Source organism: Strix uralensis, chromosome 13 (genome assembly GCF_047716275.1).
Source record: "Strix uralensis isolate ZFMK-TIS-50842 chromosome 13, bStrUra1, whole genome shotgun sequence".
NCBI lineage: Eukaryota > Metazoa > Chordata > Aves > Strigiformes > Strigidae > Strix > Strix uralensis.
Genome location: NC_133984.1, coordinates 9,789,659 through 9,810,328, shown reverse-complemented (window position 1 = coordinate 9,810,328; position 20,670 = coordinate 9,789,659). Strand labels below are relative to the sequence as shown.

The 20,670-nt window shown below is 49.5% G+C and overlaps 1 protein-coding gene across 1 annotated transcript; it reads right to left on the bottom strand.

Annotated features, from left to right (window-relative positions):
- Positions 1-679: 679 nt before the first annotated feature.
- On the bottom strand, positions 680-14,158 carry FRMD7 (FERM domain containing 7). Its single transcript, XM_074882301.1, has 13 exons — positions 13,925-14,158; positions 11,139-11,365; positions 7,274-7,378; positions 6,875-6,917; positions 5,469-5,547; positions 4,635-4,732; positions 4,393-4,507; positions 4,043-4,190; positions 2,818-2,913; positions 2,379-2,542; positions 2,081-2,149; positions 1,912-1,987; positions 680-1,711 (listed from the first exon to the last, which is right to left on the bottom strand). The coding sequence occupies exons 2-13, from the start codon at positions 11,193-11,195 to the stop codon at positions 680-682; spliced, it is 2,082 nt and encodes a 693-aa protein (XP_074738402.1). The 5' UTR covers positions 11,196-11,365; positions 13,925-14,158.
- Positions 14,159-20,670: the final 6,512 nt, after the last annotated feature.

Here is a 20,670-nt window from a genome sequence, read left to right as displayed (position 1 = left end):
CCGCTGAGATGTTGCTTAGGGAAGGATGTTGCTTTAATCTGGCCAGGGAGAAGACACAGCAGTTTGCTTCCTCTATGGTTCCAAGCATCTCAAGGAGCACCCCACACGTGCAGCCTTGTCCTTGAGGGCCCTGCAGTGTTGGAGGGAGGAGGAGCAGGATGGAGGAGTCGGGCTCCATGCTGGGCCGTTGTGGCTGTGTCCATGAGGCTCAGCTCCAGGACCAGCCTCCCCTGGCCCTCCTGCTCCTCTCCAAATGGGCCTCCTTCCCACCGGTGTACTTCCCTGCAGCTGTGAAAAAAACAGATGTTTTTTCTTTTCCTTCCTCCTCCCGATGAAGACTTCAGCAGCTGAGCTCCAAGCATGGCCAGCAGCCACCAGCTTGGGCAGGACACAGAGTCTCTGCAGGGCTTTAGGAGAGCCCTGGCCCCTCTGGCTGGAGCAGGACCCCCATGTGTTGTGGCAGAGAGATGCACCAGCTTCCAAGCGTGGTGCAGGGGATGGGTACTTCTAAATGCTGCCTTGTTGTCCATTAACACATCCTCTACAGCTAAGAGCACTCACAACACAAGCCCATCAATGTTTTGGGAGCAGTAAGCAGCCCTGCGAGCAAGAGCGTCACCCTTCTGCAGCCCCAGGTCAGTACTGGCCACCTCTGCTCCCTCCAGCAAGTGTCAGGCACCTAGGTGAAATACCTGGAGGCCCCCCTAGAAGTCCTCTCTTCAGCGGCGCCGGTGGCAAAAGACACCTCCTCATCCTCTTCATCCAGCTGGAGGCTGCCGGAGGACAGCCGCACCCGGGCCATGGGCGAGCGCAGCACACGGCCGTACAGGGAGCAGTAGTCGGTGGCCAGGAGGTCAGAGTCGGAGTCGCTGGACTCAGTGCTGCTGCCCACGTAGCGCTCGGCGGAGCACCGTGGCCCCGGCGTCAGCCCATGCTGGCCTGGCATGTGCCGAAAGACGCCCACTTTCCGGCTGCTCAGTGCAGGACATGGCCCCAGGGGCCTGAACTCAGAGCCGTAGGGGAAGCGGATGTTTTTCATGTCCGACTGGCTCCAAGACCGCTTGGGAGGCTGCTCCTGAAGGCCATAATCGAAGGAGCGAGCCAGCAGCCTGTTCTCTCCTGCTGGGGCCACACTTGTGCCTGTTGCCATGCACGGAGCCTCGCGATTAAACTCCCCAGCCTGGGTCCCGCTTGGGCTCCGCCTGAGGGGTTTTGCAGCTGTGGGGCTGCATCCACTGGCTGTGTTCTCACCAGCCACCAGTGCATGACACGGGGGCTGTGGGGGCTTGTCCAGGTAGAAGAGGATCTGCGGGACCGGGGTGGCCATGGATGGGGGACACGGCACGTCCGTGTACACCAGCGGCCGGGCGCTCACCTCCCGCATGTTGCCCACCGAGTTGCTTTTACTGTTCCCGGTGAACTGGTGGTGGGGCCGAAAGGAGGTCAAGGGGTTCCTGGTGCTGAAGAGGTCAGCGGACTCCCATGCTCGCTCCAGCTCCAGCTCGGCGTAGAGCAGGGGGAAAGCGGACGAGCTTTTCGAGTGGGGCAGGAAGGAGGGGGACGCTTCAGGCTTGGAGTGCTCCAGCTCAGCGGCAAACGTCACCTCCACGGCAGAGCTCCGGCGCCGGCTGTCCAGCATGGGCTCGGAGGCATGCACCCCGTTGGCATGGTAGGAGCCCCGGCTGCCGTAGGCCAGGCGCAGCTCCTCCACCTGAGCAGGAGCAGAGGGTGGGTGGGTGTCCAGACCCCTGCCCAGGCAGGGGGGCAAATCAGGGCAAGCAGGGCCAGCAGCGAGCCCGCAGAGCTGAGGGTCTGGCTTGGCCTCCAGCTGAGCTCTGCCAGCTGGGCCCACAACGCCAAGACCCACCCCCAGCCCTGGTGCTACCTCTCGCTGATGCCAAAGGAAAATACCTGCTTGGAGACGTCCGTCAGGAGGTCCGGGGAGGAGCGGCACTGCCTCTCATCATAGCGGGATGCATAGTGCTTCCTGCAGGGACAAGAGCATGGGCAGGTACATGGCCAGGTGTGTGTGTGCCCCCCCGTCCTGTCGGGGCACCATCCCTCTCCATGCCCCCAGTACCTCTCAAAGGGCAGGCTTTTCATCTTCGCCTTCCTCCCATGCTCCAGCAGCTGCCTCTGCGTCCTCCCACTGCAGCAAGGGGGGAGAGGTGTGAGCAGCACCATCTGTCCCAGCCCTGGGCATCCCCACATCCCAGGGGACGTAGGGGATGTGGCAGGACCGAGGCAGTGGCCTCTCCAGGAAAAGCAGCAGCCAGGCATCATCTCACATCCAGCCAGGTCCAACATAAAAGGGAGATTCTGAGCCATCCCCACACCTTTCCAGGCCTCATGTGTTCAGTTTTCCCCCTGGACTTTACCTGTAGCGGAAACTGGAGCCCTTGCTGCACAGAAGAGCTTTGGGCTTTGACTTGGGCTCTTCAGACAGCCTGAAGAAGGCATGGTACTCCACACACGTCTTCCAGAAAGTCTTGCAGGTATCCCGGCTCACCATGGTGAACTCCAGCGTGTCCTTGCACAGTGCCTGCACAGCCGGAGACAAGCAAGCTGGCATCAGGGGTGCGGGGCCAGGCTCAGCCATTTGGCCTCCTGACCTGTCAAAGGATCACACTGGGCTGCTGGTGGCTCTGGCCTCTGGGGACACAAGGGTGGCACATGCCATGCTTGAGGAGGGGAGGGACAATCACCCATGAGCAGCAGAAATGAATTTTATTCAAAAGCAGGGACTTTGTGTGGCTGATTCTCTGTCCACAGCCGCCTGCTCCTGAGCCTGGCAGCTGCCTGCAGTACAATACTTACAGAGATGTTTGCATGGAGCTTGATGAGAAAATGCTTCCTCTTGAAACTTAGTTTGCGAATTTTGGACCAGTTGAACGTGTTGATCTTTGTATTGCCCTGCAAGGACAGACACAGCAGTTACGGCAGGATGGGGCAAGTGAGGATTGCAGAAACATGATGGGCCAAGACCTGAGCTTGTAAGACACTACACAAGACCCTGACATGGCTCTCACTGCTGCCAAGGCCTGGGGAAGGGGTGCCAGGATTTGGACCATCAGTTGGTCCCGAAAGTGGGAATTGGGGTTCAGGGCTTAACTCTGCCTACTGAAGCTATTTGTAAAACTCCAGGATCCCAAAACAAACCTCGCAGAGGTCAAGACAGAGAGGCCCATCTGTCCCAGTTTGAGCGTCACATGAGTTAACACAGAATCAGCTCCCCCGAAAGAAGTAAGACCCTCCTCTCCTTTGCTGAGAAGTGTAGCAGAGCTCAACTCACTTCCATGCCTTTAGACCTAGCTTAAGCAGGCTGCAAGCATACCTTGCCCCTCATTATCATTTTGCATCAATTTAGACACAACCACACAACACTCGTGTCATGGCAGGACCATGTAAAATTGAGTTACTCCATGCTGTGGCACTGAGACCCCCTCAGCTTCCTGGGAGAACTCAGATTTTAATGGGCCCAGAGATGCTCTAATCATGCATGAGGGGTGTTTACAGCTCTGAATAAATAACTGGGTCTGGCAGCACTAATCATGAGCAGCAGACCCACAGTTAGGATTTTTTTTTTTTTCTGCTCTGGCAAGATGTTCCCAGGTTGAAATTAGCCAGTGTGGGAGGCAAGCGCTGCTTCACGCCGGCTGCGACAAGTCTGTATTTATTCTGCTGCTACACTGTGATTACAGTGTTATGTAATTGCACAGACGTGAGGTGGCTATTTTCGCTGGAAGATTATACGGTGAACACATGTGACACAGCTGTATAACCTGTGGTGCTTGCCCGGCCGCGCTTGCCGTGGCAAAAGCCAACAGAGCCAGGGCAGGCGCTGACTGAGGCGGTGGGGCCGAGCCCCGCAGCCATGCCCTGGAGCATCACCTCTGTGCCCCGGGGTCTGCCGGGCACGTAGGATTTGGGAGGGTTTGGAGCATGCAGGGGGGAGGAGGGTCCCCCCCAGCTGGAGGTGATGTCCCTGGGGAAAAGCCACCCCACCTGGGTGCTGGCAGCCCACCCCGAGCCCCAGGCTCACCCGCAGGACCAGCACCCCCATGTGTGTCACAGCCAGGTTGATCTGCGTCCCCTCGCCGTCACTGGCAGGGTGTGGGCGAATCCCGTACATCTCCAGCTTCCTGGCCACGTCCAGCAGCTGAACATCCGACTCAGCTGGCGTCTTCCCACTGGAGACAGAAACATGTCAGGAAACGACAAGAGTGACAAGGCAGCTGCTGAAATGGGCTGAAAAAAATGCCATTTTGGATGTGCATATGCTGGCATCACACCCACCCCACTGCTGGCCCTGCCTGATAATGGGAACAGCCCCATCGGCAGGCACCCGTTGGGTGCTTTTGGTGGGTGGCCATGGCGTGGAGCAGCCCTTACCCGTGTCTCCGGTGGTAGTGCATGATCTTGTTGTCCAGATACTCCTGGTTGGGCAGGTACCTGTGGGTCGCCAGGTGCTGCTGGTCTGTCTCCTCGTGGAAGTCACCCAGCTCGGCTGTGGGTGACATGGGGAGAGCATGGGTTAGGCTGCGAGGGGTCACTGCAGGGGGAACCCCTGGCCACACAGCCAAAGCCCCGCTGAGCACCCCGTCCCCAGCGAAGGGGCACTCGCCTGCCCTTACACTGCAGCAGGTGGGAGACGAGCAGCGCCGCGCTCTTGTCACTGCAGGGCAGCCGCCCCAGTGCCAGGTCCTTCTTTATCTGGAGGGTGAAGAGGTACCTGTGGAGGGGGACAGGAGCATGCCCTGGGGGGAGCTGGGGCTCAGCAGAGAGCCGGACACCAGGCTGAGCCATGAGGGCTCTGCTGCAGAGGGGCTGGCTGTCCCTGCGCCTCTCCCAGCGCTCACCCGTGTTTCAGCCCAATGGATACAGATCCACAGGGTCACGAGAGGAGTGTGCAGCCCCTGCAGAAGGCTGCAGCTGGGCACCACCATGACCAATACGCCTCTGCCATGAAAATGCCCATTAATAGGTTTCAGAGTTAACATTCCTTTATGCTTTGGAGGGCATTTGCATTTCTCAGGGCTCATGTTCTGCAGAAACACTGGCTTAGTTTTATTCTTAGTTCCTGTTTGCAATACTTTCTCTAAAACATAAGAGCTAACAATGTCATTTTTAAAAATAAAATAAAAGTTCTTCTTTCAGAACACAGCTTGAGGCAGGAGCTAGACTGAGCAAAAATCAGACTCGGTGCCCAACTGCTAAAGCATTTGGCAGTAAACAAATTGCAGGCTTTTAGGATAGCTGATCCTTCAAGTGGATTTTGTTTAAAAACAGAGGATCCAGAAAAGATACTCTCTCAGTTTTTGTTTTGTAAAGTACAGAGCTCTTCCAATATTTAGGATAACTGCTGACAGACAGGTTTGGGTGGATGAAGTTGAGGAATTAGATGCATGTTTCGCAATTGCAAAAATACAGGGCTGTGCAGTAAAAAAGTAATAGAACAAGTACTGTACCTGGTCAGCTCTTCTCTCAGATGGCCGGGGTCCACTGGGAAAAATTTCACCATAAATTTGAAAAGAACCTCCTTAGGATCTTAAAACACAACATCTTCATAAGTTTTCTTTTACATGTCTATTGAGAACATTTACAACTCTCTTCACACATACTGTCTCCTTACAGAGTAAATTACTCTGGACCCTTACAAATCAGGGCCGGAAGCCTTGAATATCAGGGACTGCAGCCTGCCCCAAAAAACCAGCCTGCCCAGACCCTCCCTGGAAGTGAACAGGGAGTTGGACACCTAAATAATACTAAAGAAAAAATGTCCTAGCAATTCTTTAATTTGCAAAGACCCCTGCCAGGACGGGGCTTTCTGTGGAGTGGTGCCACAGGTGCTTGTCTGGAGTGTGGCCATCAGCAGGGCGGTGCATTAAACTCTGCCTTCCAAGCCCTTGGGATGCAACATCTCCACAGGAGGCTGTTTGGGCAAAGCTTTTTTGTGGGATGAGAGAGACCAAGCAGCCAAGCCCAAGGCAAAGAACATGGAGGGAGAGAGGCAATTCTGTAGGCACTGACTGCGCCACGGCACCGTGGGATGATTTGGGGGCTCTTGGAGGGACAGGCCAGAAGGGACATGGAAAAAGAAAATGGTGCCTGAAATAACCCCACTTCTGGTGCACCCAGAGAAGGGAGGCTCTTTATCAGGCTTTCCCCCTTACAAGAAAATTTGTGCAAACACTGCACTGCAGCCTCCCCAGGGTTGTGGGGTTGTGGCCTCATGTTCTCGACCACCTCCTAGTCATCATGTATTTGGAGAAAATATTGTTTGGTTCATTGTGGGAGCAGAAACAGGCATAGGCTGAACGGAGCACTGTGCTAACATCGGTCATGGCCACGGCAGGGGATGTAGAGCCTGAATTCAGGTCAGGCTCCAGCAGCATCTCCGTGCAGCGGCATGGGGGGGGCTGGGGGCTGGAGAGGAGCGGCAGAGCCTGCGAGGCACATGGCTAACCCCGCTTCACACAGGGCTCGCGCTGCGCAGGCGTCTGGGCTGCCAAGGGCTGCAAAGGGGAAAGGAGGGCACGCAGGGAGCCATGCCTGCTGCTCTGCCAGCACAGCAATGTGGGCACACGCACGCACGCAGCCGCTCCTGCTCCTTCGCCAAGCTGCCAGGTTAATAACAGCTCAAGCCTGAAATGGTGCAGATACCAGACTTCAAAGGCAGTGGTGTTTCTACAGAATTTTATATGGACTGAGGGGTCTTTGCAAGCAACCCTGCCCAGCCCTATGCTATAAAATGAGCTCAGGTAAATGCTGGAAACCAGAGCCCCCATCCCCAGTCAGTAACACTACACGAATGTGTCTGCGCTAGTCTGTCACTGGTAGTGATTAAGAAGAATTTTATTCTTGAAATACTTACTTTTGACTTGCTTTGTTATGGGTTTTAGTGGTTCCAACCAGACCTGAAATAAGGTAATGAAGAACTGAGTGAATAAACAGCATGGGAGGCAGGGGGCATAAAAGCAGCAGCAGCATGCTAGAGTGCAACACAGAAATGTTGGCCAGCTCGGCTGCTACAGCAAGACATCCCGCTGGGCAGCCCCACCTGGACAGCTACGGGTAAACCCCATGACCTTTGACAACTAGCTTGTGGCTCCCCTTGTAGCTCCCATTTTCCATGGTTTTTTGGCATCATGGCAAACCTTTCCGTTGAAATTTTCCATCTGGTGTTTCAGGGAGGTTCTAGCAAGCCCCCAGCCATGTGGGCAGTTGCTGCAAGGGTGCAGCACTGGGGCCCTGCAGCATGACCCGCACTCACGTGGTTCCCAGCCTGGCTGCAAAATTCCAGCCCGAAGTACTCCTTCTCTGCAAGGTTGAGGTGGCTGCAGGTGAGGTTGAACAGCCCCTTCCCACAGGATTTTTGCTAGGAAACAAACACACCACAGAAGCAACAGGTTAGGCAATGCTGACAGCAGTGGTGATGGGATTTCAGTAAAATGCGGGAAAAGTTTTAGCTCCCTGCCTTCACCCTGAGAGGAGCTGTGGGATTTTCCTGACTCCTGACTTTCAGAATCTTACTCAATAAATGTTGCTGGTTTTGGCATGTGGGACGGGTCTGCACACTGAGTGTCCTTTACCTCTGCTCTTGGAAATCAGATTCCTTCTCATCACTTCTCTACTTTATTAAGGAAGGGAAAAAAAGGGGGGAAAAAGGGGGAAAAAAGGGGGAAAAAAGGGGGAAAAAAGGGGGAAAAAGGGGAAAAAGGGGAAAAAGGGGGAAAAAAGGGGGAAAAAGGGGAAAAAGGGGAAAAAGGGGAAAAAGGGGAAAAAGGGGAAAAAAGGGGGAAAAGGGGGAAAAGGGGGAAAGGGGGGAAAAGGGGGAAAAGGGGGAAAAGGGGGAAAAGGGGGAAAAGGGGGGAAAGGCAAGGAAAAAGCGGGGAAAAAGCGGGGAAAAGCGGGGAAAAAGCGGGGAAAAGTGGGAAAAGGGGGAAAAAAGGGAAAAAAGGGAAAAAAAGGGAAAAAGGGAAAGGAATCTTGCTTTTGGCTCACCTTTTGCAACCGTCACTGTTCAGGCAGCTCTATCCCTGGCAAACCAGCGAGCGATCCCTGGGACAAGCATCTGCCTGACCCGGGGACAGCCATGGCAAACGTGCTTGATGAAGAGCAAACGGGACCACACCTCAAACCTGCACAGCGAGTCCATGTGCCCCGACAGCCGGCAGCAGGATTGCTGGGGATGAGCTACTATTATGGTTAATGGTAATTAACAGCAACAGGACCCTGCGGAGATCCTGCGCCTTGGGCCCTGGGTCATCCGTGCACCTTAGCAATATTAATTAAGTGGCACTACATGCTGATAAGGGAAGCCAGGCTGTAGCTATTTCCAACGAACAGAAACGCTTGGAGGATGTTTTGCTTGACTTGTTGCTGTGCTGAGTGACACAGCTGGGGAACAACCCGGGAGGTCCCCAACTTTGGAAAATGTTCCAGAAAGCACCAGAAAAGAACTGGCAGCGACCCACCCCAGAAAAAACCCTTCTACTCCTTTATCAGCTGGTAAAAAGCAGACCAAAAATGAATGTAGGTTAGTGCAAAAGCAAGCTGGAGCAGAGAGGCCAGGTTAGACAGCTGCTAAATTACAGCATTTCGGGTGATGGAAGTGAAGGCAGGCTCCAGCTCCCCGTGCCAGCGGCTTCTCCCAACAGGGACGGGAGGGACCCCAGCTGCTGGCGGTGATGCACACTAATAACCACCTTTCATGGCTTCTCCTAGGATGAAATTGCTGGCTCCATGCTGAAAGGTTGCTGAAAAGTGATAACGTAATAACAGCATTCACTCTACAGCACTCCCGGTTCTCCTCAAAATTACTAGATCACAAGGGTAATTAAAACAATTATAAATGTTTATTTCCAAGCTAGAATTTTCTAGCCAGGTCAGGCAGCCAGGAAAGACAAGTATTTCTTACTGGGTTATTACCCACCACATGTCTGCTGGGAGCAACCCACTCTCCTCCAAGCCCAGCACTGCCCAGGGCAGGCACTGTGGGAGACAAGCGGCTCCGTCCGCAGGAAAACCTGCTCGTTGGGGAGACACAGCCCTGCTGGTGCAGGGGCTGGTTAAAAAGCAGAGCCTTTCCTCTCTCAGAGCGCTGCTTGCAGGTGTCCCATCCCAGGTTTGTGGGGTAGCAAGGCCTCAACCCGTGCTGCCACAAGTGCAGGTAAGGTTGTGCTCAGGCATCAGCCCTGCATGGCATCAGGTGAGAGCAGTGAGTGCTGTGCTGGAGGAGCACAGTATGAGGCAGGAGCGCGGCGTGTGGGGCTGGCCACCCCATGTCCGACCCTAAATGTGCCTTCGATGACATTGCAGAGCCAGGTTAGCACTAGCAGGCAGAAGGTGGTGGAAAGGAGAGGCTGCACTTGCCCCTCTTCTCCTTGGTGAAAGCAGCTGGGACTGTGAGCAGGGTAAGAAAGCAAGAGGCACATCCAGCACCGGGAGAGGAATTCACTCCTGTGCAAAGCCAGGCGGGAAATGAGACCTCGCTGCACATGCTGGCAGCTGTGATACCCATGTGAGGCAGGTATAGATGCATACGCCGAGCTCAAGGCAGAGGGGGAATCAGGCCGAATGTGTTTTCTGTCTTTTGTCCTTTTCCCTCCCATTGCACTGAAGTGCCACACATTCAAAAGAGCTTTCCAAACTCAGGAGGGGTTTAGGAAGAGTTGCTTGAAATAGCTGCTCAAAACTTAGCCCAAAGCAATCCTTTTATAATGGAGAAGTCACTAATTCAACTATTCATTTATTGTACCCATACAGCATCAAATGCATGAAATGCCTGAAAGGGGTTTCCAATACAGTTCCATGCTAAAAAAGGAAATGACCAGGAGTTCCTCTAATGGAAGCTGTTTGCTGCAATAACATGTCATGCAGAGCTATAGTGCTGTAAGTGTTTTAGGCAAATAAGAAAGCAGAGATGGAAAAAAAATGCAGCAATATCGTACCAACAGCATCTTTCAAATTGTCTCTTACTATGTCCTGCTCTTATCAATATGGAAAAAAAAGCATTCTTCAGTGACTAGTCTCATTTTAAAGCTGACTCTACGTCTAGGATACATTAATTAAACTAAATCAAACAAATTCCATACTGTACCAAGTGATGGAATTGCTTTACAGTCCTCTTCTGTGCAAAACTGCTATCACAAAGAAACCGAGCAGTATGTCTGAGACTGAGCAGTTCTCAGGCTATGCTATAAAACCAGAGGACAGGACTGCCTGAGTAACATAGCAGAACTTGAAAGAAACCAATTTATATGAAACACTCTGGTCCCAGAGGAATTGCAGGTAAGTGTTAAAACAGATCTACTTGAAATTCATCTAATTTAATTAGCTACTGTGGTTATCAAAGCCTAACCAACAGTAAATGCTCAATCACACTTGTAAAAAGATGTGTTTCTAACATGTAGTGAAGATACAATTTACATCTAGCTTCAGTTATCTATATACATATATATATCTATACATATAGATATATATCTATTAGATATATATCCATAGATATTAATACTTAGCATTTAAAATCTATTTCAGCAGTCAATATTCAGAACTAGCATTTATTAAATATCAGTTATTAATGACGGTGTGTTGTGGGACCCTGTCATGTAGAAAATAAGATATAGTGAGTTTTTTTCTCAGCTATTCTTAAAACCACCCACTTTTCTTTTTCAGGTGAATGCCCAGGAAGAGATGCATACAGATGTTTCTCACCAGGGGTAATTTAGTTAAATATCCTATTTTTATTCTGTTCCCAGATTTTTCTTCCTTGTTAAATGCTTATACTGGCAGCCAGACAAATGAGAAAAGAACTCTATGTTTATCAAGAACATCAATTCGTATTATCTGATTTCCAAAAGATGATACCATATATGTAAAAGCCATTCCTCCTTCTTTACAAATAATGCCAGTAAGAGGGAAGAGCAGGAATGTGTTGATGTTGAAAGACACTTAGCAATCAGTGCTATAACCTCTTGCTTTGGATTCGAGTTTTTTTTGCTTTGTTTTTTTTGTTTGATTTTTTTTTTTTTTAAGCTGAAAAACCAGAAGCTATCAGAGACCATGCAATCCTTGAGAACAGCAATGACTTCAATAATTACCACAAAAAACCCAGTAAGAATATGATACCCACTTACATCAACTACAAAGATCTTCTGGGAGTCATCCAGAAACTGGACTTTCAGGTGCAGCATCCTTAAGCATGTGGCTGAGCGTGCGGCAGGCGCAGGAGTCCTAGCGATATGAGCGGTGTGCTGGGAAGGGAGCCCTGACTCCTCTTGCACACATAATTTCCCTCTCAGCTGGATGGAGAAGGCTGCAGTCACAGATGTGGAGCGGAGGCTGGAGCAAAGGAACTGAATGCCTAAAAACAAGTTTTAAAAAAAAAATACTGATACCTCCCCTGGTTTAAATATCACCACTGCATTAAAGGAGATTTCACTCCTGTGAATTATGGGTCTATTAACAGGGGAAAGGCTGTGCAGCAACTCTGCAAGAGTGGCACTAATAGGGCTGAGGTAGACACAGAACTTTTACAGCTGGTGGTAACAAACGTGAGGGCAAAGTGAGCCCATGCTTTGTACGGCAGGGTCAGGGAAGAAGATGATCTGAGTGGCTCCCCTGACAAAGTCAGTAGGCAGTGAGCATCGCCTTTTCTCTGGTCTGGTTAAGTTGCACTAAAGATCATCTGGCTGGCAGCTGTGCTCGCTCCACGAGGTGGGCAGATAAGGTCCCGAGCAGATGTGTGCGGGCTGGGCAGATGGGCTGATTTACATCGCTGGAGACTGGAAAATATTTCCAACTGAACTTGAAACCAGGTAGAAGTCCTTCCCAGGGAGGCAGAGGAGGACCTGCTGCTAATTCCTGGCCAGCACCGTGGTTTGGCAGTTCAGTGAAGTCTCACAAGCCTTTCAGATACCCTGGTTCCTGTTTGACACCTGAAAAGCCCACGACCCCACACATTAGCTCATCCCCGAGTGCCAGAGCCAGCTGCGCACCCTTGAAACACCCCAGGGTCAGCCCAGGCTGCTGGGTGCAGCCTCCCCAAGACATGGTGGGTGCTTGGGGCTTGCACTCATGCTGCTTCTCTGCCCCAGCTCCTGTGGGGCCATGACGAGCCGCCTGACCTCTCAGGCTGCTCTTGCCAGCAGACCTTCCCCTCCCTGAGTATTTGGATGAAGGCAGCATTTGGACAGGATCCACTGTTTGCAGAAATACACTCACTGAGTAGTGCCAGGCAGGCGCTGGACTGTCATAGGGGATTGTTATTGCTACTGCTGCTGGAAAAAGTCACAATCACACACGATCCTTTGGGACCCAGAGCGATAGAAACGTATCTCAGCAAACTGAAAACGTCACTTTAAGTGCTGCAGAGATTTTGCTCGTTGCTCCCTTCCCGGTTTCCACTGAAACATCCACTGTAAGTCACTCCATGCCATTTGCTGTGTTCCTTCTTACACTTCCCAAATATTTCTGGGGGTGTCAGGACAGAGCTGGTCAGGGCATACACACAGCTTGTCATCTGGGGTGCAGAGAGGAAAAACATGGAGCTTTTTAGCTACAGAAAAACTTACTAGTCTTCTGCTAACCAGGACTAAAAAGAAGCGTAAAAGTAAAAGCCAGTCTACTTTTCCATGTGGATCTGCTCCACAAATCAGCTGAGTTCATCTTCTGCCAGTGGCTGGGAGGGACTGGCTGTACCGAGCATGCAGGCACAGCATCCATCCCAGGACCCAATTTCCAGTGCTGTCCTTGGCCCGGGGGTCTGATCTCTTTGCATCATGGGAGGACAGTGTCACATACAAACCATCTTGGGGGGACTGAGAGCACTTTCCCTCTGCAGTTTTAAATGTTCATGCTGTCAAATATTGATGGGCATTGAGGAGAAGAGCTCACAGGTCACAGGCACAGCTCTGCCATGGTGGCACTGGGAGCATGGCAGGAGCATTGGACCAGCAGAAAGGATGCACAGAGGCGTGATGGAGGAGCTCCCAAACTCCAGAAGAAGCCAAGCTTCCCTGGTACAGGTTTTCCTGGTGTGCCAGGGGCAAACCCCAGGCTCCATGGATGCTATCACAAGTTGAGCACCAGCCGGCCAGGTTGTGAGAGGAAAAGGGTTTATTTCACTACCATGGCATGAAGGAAGGGAACTGTGTTGGGTTTATCAGATGGTGTGGAGTCAGCAGAGGCAAACAAGGTAAATGAGGATTTTTTTGGGGTAGGAGAGTAAGGGACAGCCAGAAGAGATGTGGGACAAGCAAAGCCCACTTGGGGCATGAGAATTATTGCTGAGAGCAGAAGACATCCACTGCCTCAGCAGATGAGAGACCCATTTTTACACCCACCCATCTCCTTCCTTCTTCTGGAGGTGACTTTGGGGCTGGCTGAAGCAGCATGCGTGGGGAGGATCAGCACCCCAGGAGGAGCAATCCTGGCTCCCAGCCTGAGTCAGTGCTGACCTCCAGCTGGGCATGTATGTCCTCCTTACCCACAGGGGCAACGAATACTGTGAAAATGGTGCAGGAAAGAGTGGAAGAGGTAAAATGTGAACACAGCCATACTGACAGGCAGGGAGGGGACATGTGCAGCAGCACCGGAGCATGGCGGGGTCTGAGCAGCAGCATGTTGGAGTGAATACTGCTTTGGGGCTGTGTGTTCAGCCAGCTCATCCCTTGATTTTTTTAGTACTCTGGACCCTACTACCACCATCCTGCATTGCACCAACTCTCCCGGGAAGGACATCAGTCCACCAACCGCATCTGATCCTCTATTAGGCTGGATGGCACTGCCTTGAATCAGGGTCTTCTTCAGCCTCTCAAACACCCCAGTGTTTGCCAGGATGGACTGAGCAGACCAAGAAACAAGGAGTCTCCTTCCTCCCAAACCCTGTTGCCCCTTTTCCAAGAAGAATTTTCACACTCACCTTTAGTGTTTGTCCATTTGTTCCCCTGTTGACCCCAGAAGCAGTAGCATGCAGGACATCTGACAGAGAGCTGAGTCACTGTGGTTACACTCCATGGAGCCTCCTGAAATGGTGAGCCACCAGCAGCGGGCAGAGAGCGAGCGAGTTCAGCCGCCGTCCTCCAAAAGGGCTCACTTTAAGCCCTGGGGATGGGCAAGGAATTGCCCCAAACCTCCGCAGTGCATCCCCAAGTTACTCCTGAGAGAGGAGCAGGCTCTGAGAGAGCAAACTCTGGCAGAGAAGAGATGTAACATGCTCTCCTTGCATCACTGCAGCCGCAGGCCTACACGCTGCTGTACCATGTGCTTTGTCATGCTTATCTTCAAATTCAGTTTAGAGGAAAGGAAAAGCAGACAGCTAGATAAAGTGATGGAAGAGAGATCCTTCAGGGGATGTTAAATACCATAGTCCAAAAGGCAAGAAACTGCACCCGGCTCATTGCTGAGAAGGAGAAGCACTCACCCCGTTTGCCACATTTGCTATTGGCAGCTGTAGGAGACAGGGACTCACCTAGGCGGACTTTGGTCTGTGGTGGCCTTTCATATATTTATATTAGACCTCTTCCTCAGCTGGAGCTGCTGGGAGATCACCCACATTCACTTCTCACCCAGCCATAACCCTCCCAACCGCAGGGCCAGCAAGCAACACGGCTGCTTGCCTGCCGTCACTGGGAGCAGGCTCAGGCACAGCCAAAGTCCTTCTGAACAGCACTAGGCACACGAGAGGAGTATCGTCAGCTGGTTAATAAATCCAAGGCATGGCACCAGTACTGCAAAACCAGGAAATTTCTTTCCAGAATAGGGTACCTACAACATTCCTGCTGCCACACCAAAAGGAATGGTTTCACTCTCAGCCGGGGTCCTGACTTACATACCAGTCGCTTTAAACTTTTTATAAAATAGGCCCCAAAAAACGTATTTTCAAAAAAACAAAGCCTGAAAGAACTGAGTTTGTTCAACTTAAAGTGATGAAAGAGGCAACAACAGTAGTCTCCTGATACAGGAGGATGGATTGGCTGTGTTCCCAAGCTATAGGGAAAACAAAGAAATTGCTGGAAATTGCAAGGAAGATCTGAGTTAGGTCCTAAGAAAGACCCTTAAACTGTGAGGCAGGAGAAATACTGGAGCAGGCTGGAAAAGCCAGGGATGACTCAGACACGTCTGTTAGGAACAGTCCAGGCACACTTGGTCCTGCCTTTAAACCTTTAACAATGACTATAATTTTTCCTTGACTTTACAAGTCACATTATATCTTGAGCATATCTCAACAGTTATAGTCGACTCGCCATGTCCTGTCCTTCTAAAAACTTCTGCCCCAGAACCATTCTATTTATTGAATATAATAAACAATGGTACATTTGCATTTCCATCAAATTTTGCTTGCCAAACATCAGCTAAATAGTCTGACATCACCGTGCTGAAACTTGTTACTCATAAGTAATTGCTGGGAAAATGGAAATTATTGTATTTTTTTATTTTGTGTTTAGGTGGGTTTTGCCCATTAGCTTCCAGCTGCAGGGTAAGACTTCTCTGATCCGCGTTTTGTTTTGATACCAGAAGGTGACATTATGCAGCAGCACTTTCCTCTCCAGTTTGCCTCAATCCTACCCAAGAACATCCTGCCATGGTGCCTCCTCATCTCGCTAACATTCCCACCCAGAGCTGTACTTACGGCAATGCAACATCACAAGTCTTATTCACTGCAAGCAGCTCCACAGACACCCCCCTGGTGTTCATCAGCATTAATAACTTGTCTGCAAAACTGGATGAGACTGACAGGAGGGGACAGCTTCTGTGTGTGAGCACTGACAGGAGGAGTGAAGGTGAACACCCCTAGTGTTAGACTGGAAATTAAGACAAGTTTAAAGACGAATTGTGCCATCTGACAGTTTCACACCGGGTGGTTCCAGTGCAGGTGATGACACAATTACACGCTAGCTGTACAAATCATTTGCATCAGTGTTCAGCTGGTAAGGATTACAAGATAAACAGGGACAGGGGTTTTGGGAGCAGTTGGGTTGCTGTGCAGGCAGCTCTCCTGCAGGCAGGCATCCCTGCAAAACCAGCAGACCCGAGTTCAGTACAACTTGCGGGCACGGGTGAGGGAGCTGAGCGTGACCCTGGCGTGGTGAGAAGCACGATGCCATTTCAGCTGCTGCAACCAGTTGCAATAATAATAAAAGAAATAGTTTTAGCTGAGTATAAGCACCAAGCCAAATTAAAGTCAATCACTTGACTCGCCCTGCTTTTTTTTTTTTTTCTTTTTAGTAACAGTTTCTGATGCTCAAGGAAACAGAGTCATATCAAATCTTATTCTTGTGATTATATTTTCATTTCAGCTTCAGCAGCTGAGGTAAATGGCTCTTCTTACCCACATGTAATAACAGAGTAGGAAATGATAAATAACCTCAATTATGCACAAAAGACTCCAAATATTATTGCAATTCCATACACCCAATAGACAAATTGACTAAGTGCAAAACTTTGAAGTCCTATGTAAGATATACTCACACCACGCTACCAAAGTCCTGAAATGTAAATTTATTTCCACTTCTCTTCTGTTTTCAACCTGTAAAGAACCGTGTTTGGTTTCCAGGGACGGAGCACAGCCACACTGAGGACTATTGCTGGCACGAACCAGATCTTTGCTTCCAAGCTCCCTCCCGTGGTGGTTGTGCCCAACGACAAATACAGGACACAAGTTTGCGGGGATGAGCTATTCAGTACAGCAAAAACACAATCTAGCCTGCATCGATGTATGTTGTTGACTTTTCTTCCTTTTTCAGATTTTATATGCTGTGTAAAAACTATTACCAAGCACTGAAGAAGGCAGTTTGCTGTAAACAAATGCAGATGATAGCACAAGCTATACAAGAAACTAAATAATAGCCTGACTCTGGTATTATCCAGAACACATTATCTCATTTTTAATATGCCAGTAGCACTCTGCTGTTGGCACAGCTATACAAAAAGCACTCTGCAATGTTTAATTCAAACAGATCACTTTGAAGACACAAGGAAGCAATTTGTACAGAAAAAGAAAGCCTCATGAATGTATCAAGTCAAAGGAGCACTGGTGCCTCCAAAGACTCAGGCATCTCTTAGCATTCTGTCATTTCTAGTTAGGGAGATGCACCTCACTACATCTACGTAGTAGTACAAAGCACAGGACTTGCCTATACGTCCTTTATTTGTTTCAAGCATGAACAGTTCCTGGTCCACTTGCACATCCCCACATCGACAAGCTAACAGTATTGTAAGCTTACCTGTAATCCAGCAAGTTCTGAGACAAGGTCTTCAGATGCCCAGGCTCTCTGTCCTCCCCGGCGCTGTCAGGAAGTCAAACCAATCAATCCCCTCCCTAAGGCTCTCCATGAGTCACGTGCGGATCCTTCCTAGGTTGTGCCCCAAGGGAAAGATCTTAGACCCCATGTACCAGACCACAGAAATCCGAACGACAGGTGGGCAGCGTCTGCTCGTCTGCTGACACAGCGCTGGCAACAGAGAGTTACGAGACTAGAAGCAGCAGCAACTCTTCAGAAGGGAATTAAAGGCCAGGATGGTGAAAACTTTTGCTGAACATCATCAGGAAGGTTCCTACAGCCAAGGGCTTCATCTGAGGAAGCTGTCAAATTGAGTCTACAATGCTGGGTGAAGAGACAAAATCCTAGTGGAAAGGATGGAGTTCAAAGGAACTATATTTCTTATTTTCATGATCGATGTGGTTTCCCTCTTGGCTCAAGACAACTAGCTCTGGTTGAGTAAGCCTTGATTACGTCTAGGCAAAGAAATGCACATGTTCTCCAGGTACCTCCAGGCCAATGGATCAGACCCATCTCATCACATGGATCTCAATCCTGAGTTTTGTTAAGATGTTTCCCTCCCAAGTAGCCTCTCTTCCCCCACTCCCTTCTTTTCCTTTTATTCTTCCTCAAAATACCCTTATCTTCAGTCCTACCAAGGCCCACCAGATTCCATGTATATAGCTCAAAGCAGAGCTAAAGCTGTGTCAAAGCCGTTCTTCACAGCAGGCACTGGAGGACAACAGAGCAGCATCCATGTGAAGCTGGGAGCTTGGTACTTTTGAAGTGATCAAAGGGAATTCCTGTCTTGTGGTTCCTCTTCCAGGGCCTTCTGGCAGATGATGGTAGCTACGAGACATGTTTCAAAGAACAGGAAACATCCCTACATCACAATTGTCCCAAGGTTTCAGGGGTACATTCATAAAACCTTTCTAAACTATTAATTTGGGCCCCAGGATGAAACAATTTGGATGGCCTGAGATACTGTGCTGACAACTAATAGAGAAACAGCTTAGATGATAGCGAAAAGGAAAGGAACACAGCTGGACTCCAAAGCACTTCTAACCACAGTCTGACAATGGACAGGCCCTGAAGCTGAAATTTTAATTCTAACCTATTAAAAAATACATCTGCATTACTGAGATTAGACATAGGGCAAGTCTCTGCTAATTCCTGGAACAAAGAATGGAAACCAATGCCGGGATCAGTAATGTGACTGTGGTCGCAGAGACATGGGGCTGCAGGGACTTCAGGAGATCAGACATGACAACCCAACATACGGAGGCAGGAACTGAACATGTCACACACATGCCTTCCTCCAGCAGCAGTTGTCCAATGTCATCTTTGAAAATTCTCCACCACCTCCACATAACTGCAGTTTGCTCCAGCACTACAGCCGTGCTCGATAAGCAGCTTTCTCTCTTTTCCAACATAAATCAGCTTTGCTGAAAATTCATTTATTTCTTCTTGTTTTCCCATAGCAGCCATGCTGTTGCTGATTACACCATCATTATTAATTTGCTTTTAAGAAAAAGGGTTTAAGGTCTATTACAGCAGTAAGATGAATCCCAAGCTGATGATTAATCATCTTATCTGTTAGTTCCCAAAAAGACAAGTAGCCCTTAAGGAATGTCACAAACTGCAAATGTATTTTCTCTTTTCTGGGCTGACCAGATAATTTAAATCTAATGTCAAGGCAGATCTTCTAAGGACATAAAACTGGATGAACTAGTTAGCCTAGAGGCAGGGAAAAAAAAAAAAAAAAAAAAAACACAACAAAATTAACTTGAAGAGCCAGAAATTTCCCAGAAAGCTGATTGTCTATTTGGTTTACTGAGTTGCAGTCATTTATCAATTATACATTTTAGTAGAAGAATAAGAAGTCTGTCTGAATCAGTTACATTATAGTATCACAAATGCGTGAAAGATACTAATGCTTTTCATAAATCTGAGAAATTTTTAACTTTGTTTTTTAGGTTCAAGCCCTCTTATTTATATGCAAGAAGTCCAGTTTCAAAATTATTCTGCAATGCTGGTGCATCTGATTCCAGGTAAGTCCAAGCACCTCCCCATCTTTAACACAGCTTTCTAGATTATACCCGCAGGAGGGAAGGGTTACAATTACCATTTTTCTTCCTAGGCAAGAACAATTGAGTTCACCTAGTAACCAGCTGTCCTGGTTTCAACTGGGATAGAGTTAATTTTCTTCCTAGTAGCTGGTATAGAGTTGTGTTTTGGATTTAGGATGAAAAAAATGTTGGTAACACACTGATGTTTTAGTTGTTGCTAAGCAGTGTTTACACAGAGTTAAGGACTTTTCAGCTTCTCACCGCACCCCAGCAGCGAGCAGGCTGGGGGTGCATAAGAAGCTGGCAGGGGACATCTGGGACAGCTGACCCCAACTGGCCAAAGGGATCTCCCACACCATATGGTGTCATGCTCAGTGTATAAAATAGGGGGAAAGCTGCCTGGGGGCCACTGCTCGGGAACTGGCTGGGCATCGGTCAGCGGGTGGTGAGCAATTGCATTGTGCATCACTTGTTTTGTATATTCTATTATTAATATTAATATTTTTCTGTCCTTTTCTGTCCTATTAAACTGTCTTTATCTCAACCCACGAATTTTACTTTTTTTTTTTTTTTTCAGTTCTCTCCCCCATCCCACTGGGAGGAAGCAGGGGAGTGGCTGGTGGTGTTTAGCTGCCTGCTGGGTTAAACCACAACGCTGCCAGCATCTTGGAGTCTCAAATCCCACGCAAGCCCAATCACTGGAAATATGATGTGGAGGAAGTCAGTCACTGTTAGAAAGCTGTCCCAGCACACTCAGCTGGAACCAGCAGAACACCAAAGAGCATGGACACACCACAAACCAAACAGCAAAGCCTGCCTATGTGTGAGTATTTTGCAAGTTCCTGCAACATGAGAGACTCTTCCCCATCAATTATTGCAATTATTGCTCCAGACTTTTTGGAGGGACTTGGAGAGAACCTCAGCTTTGAAAGAGCACTAGAGGCAAGTAGGTTGATTCCCTACTAAATACAGTTTCCATGGAGAACAACAAATTTATCCCCTACAATCTTGTAATCGAACTGTATTATCTCTGCCAGCCAAGTTAACACAAGCTCAATGCTGCCCTCAACGGAACCAACAAACTACTACAGGTAGGATATGACCTTTGCATTGTATGCTGTTGCTGATTTACAGCTGAAAGTCCGCCTTCTCTGCTCCTCGCAGCTGTATTGACCAGGCAGAGATAAAAGAGGCTACTTAAAAACAACCAAAAGCCACATTATTTCACTTTCACAGAGTGCAGAGCACAGAGCCACCTCATCTCTTGACAGAGCTCGCCTGCAGCTACAGCAGCTCTACGCAGTGCACTTCCGCCAGCTGCCGAGTAAGCGAGCGGT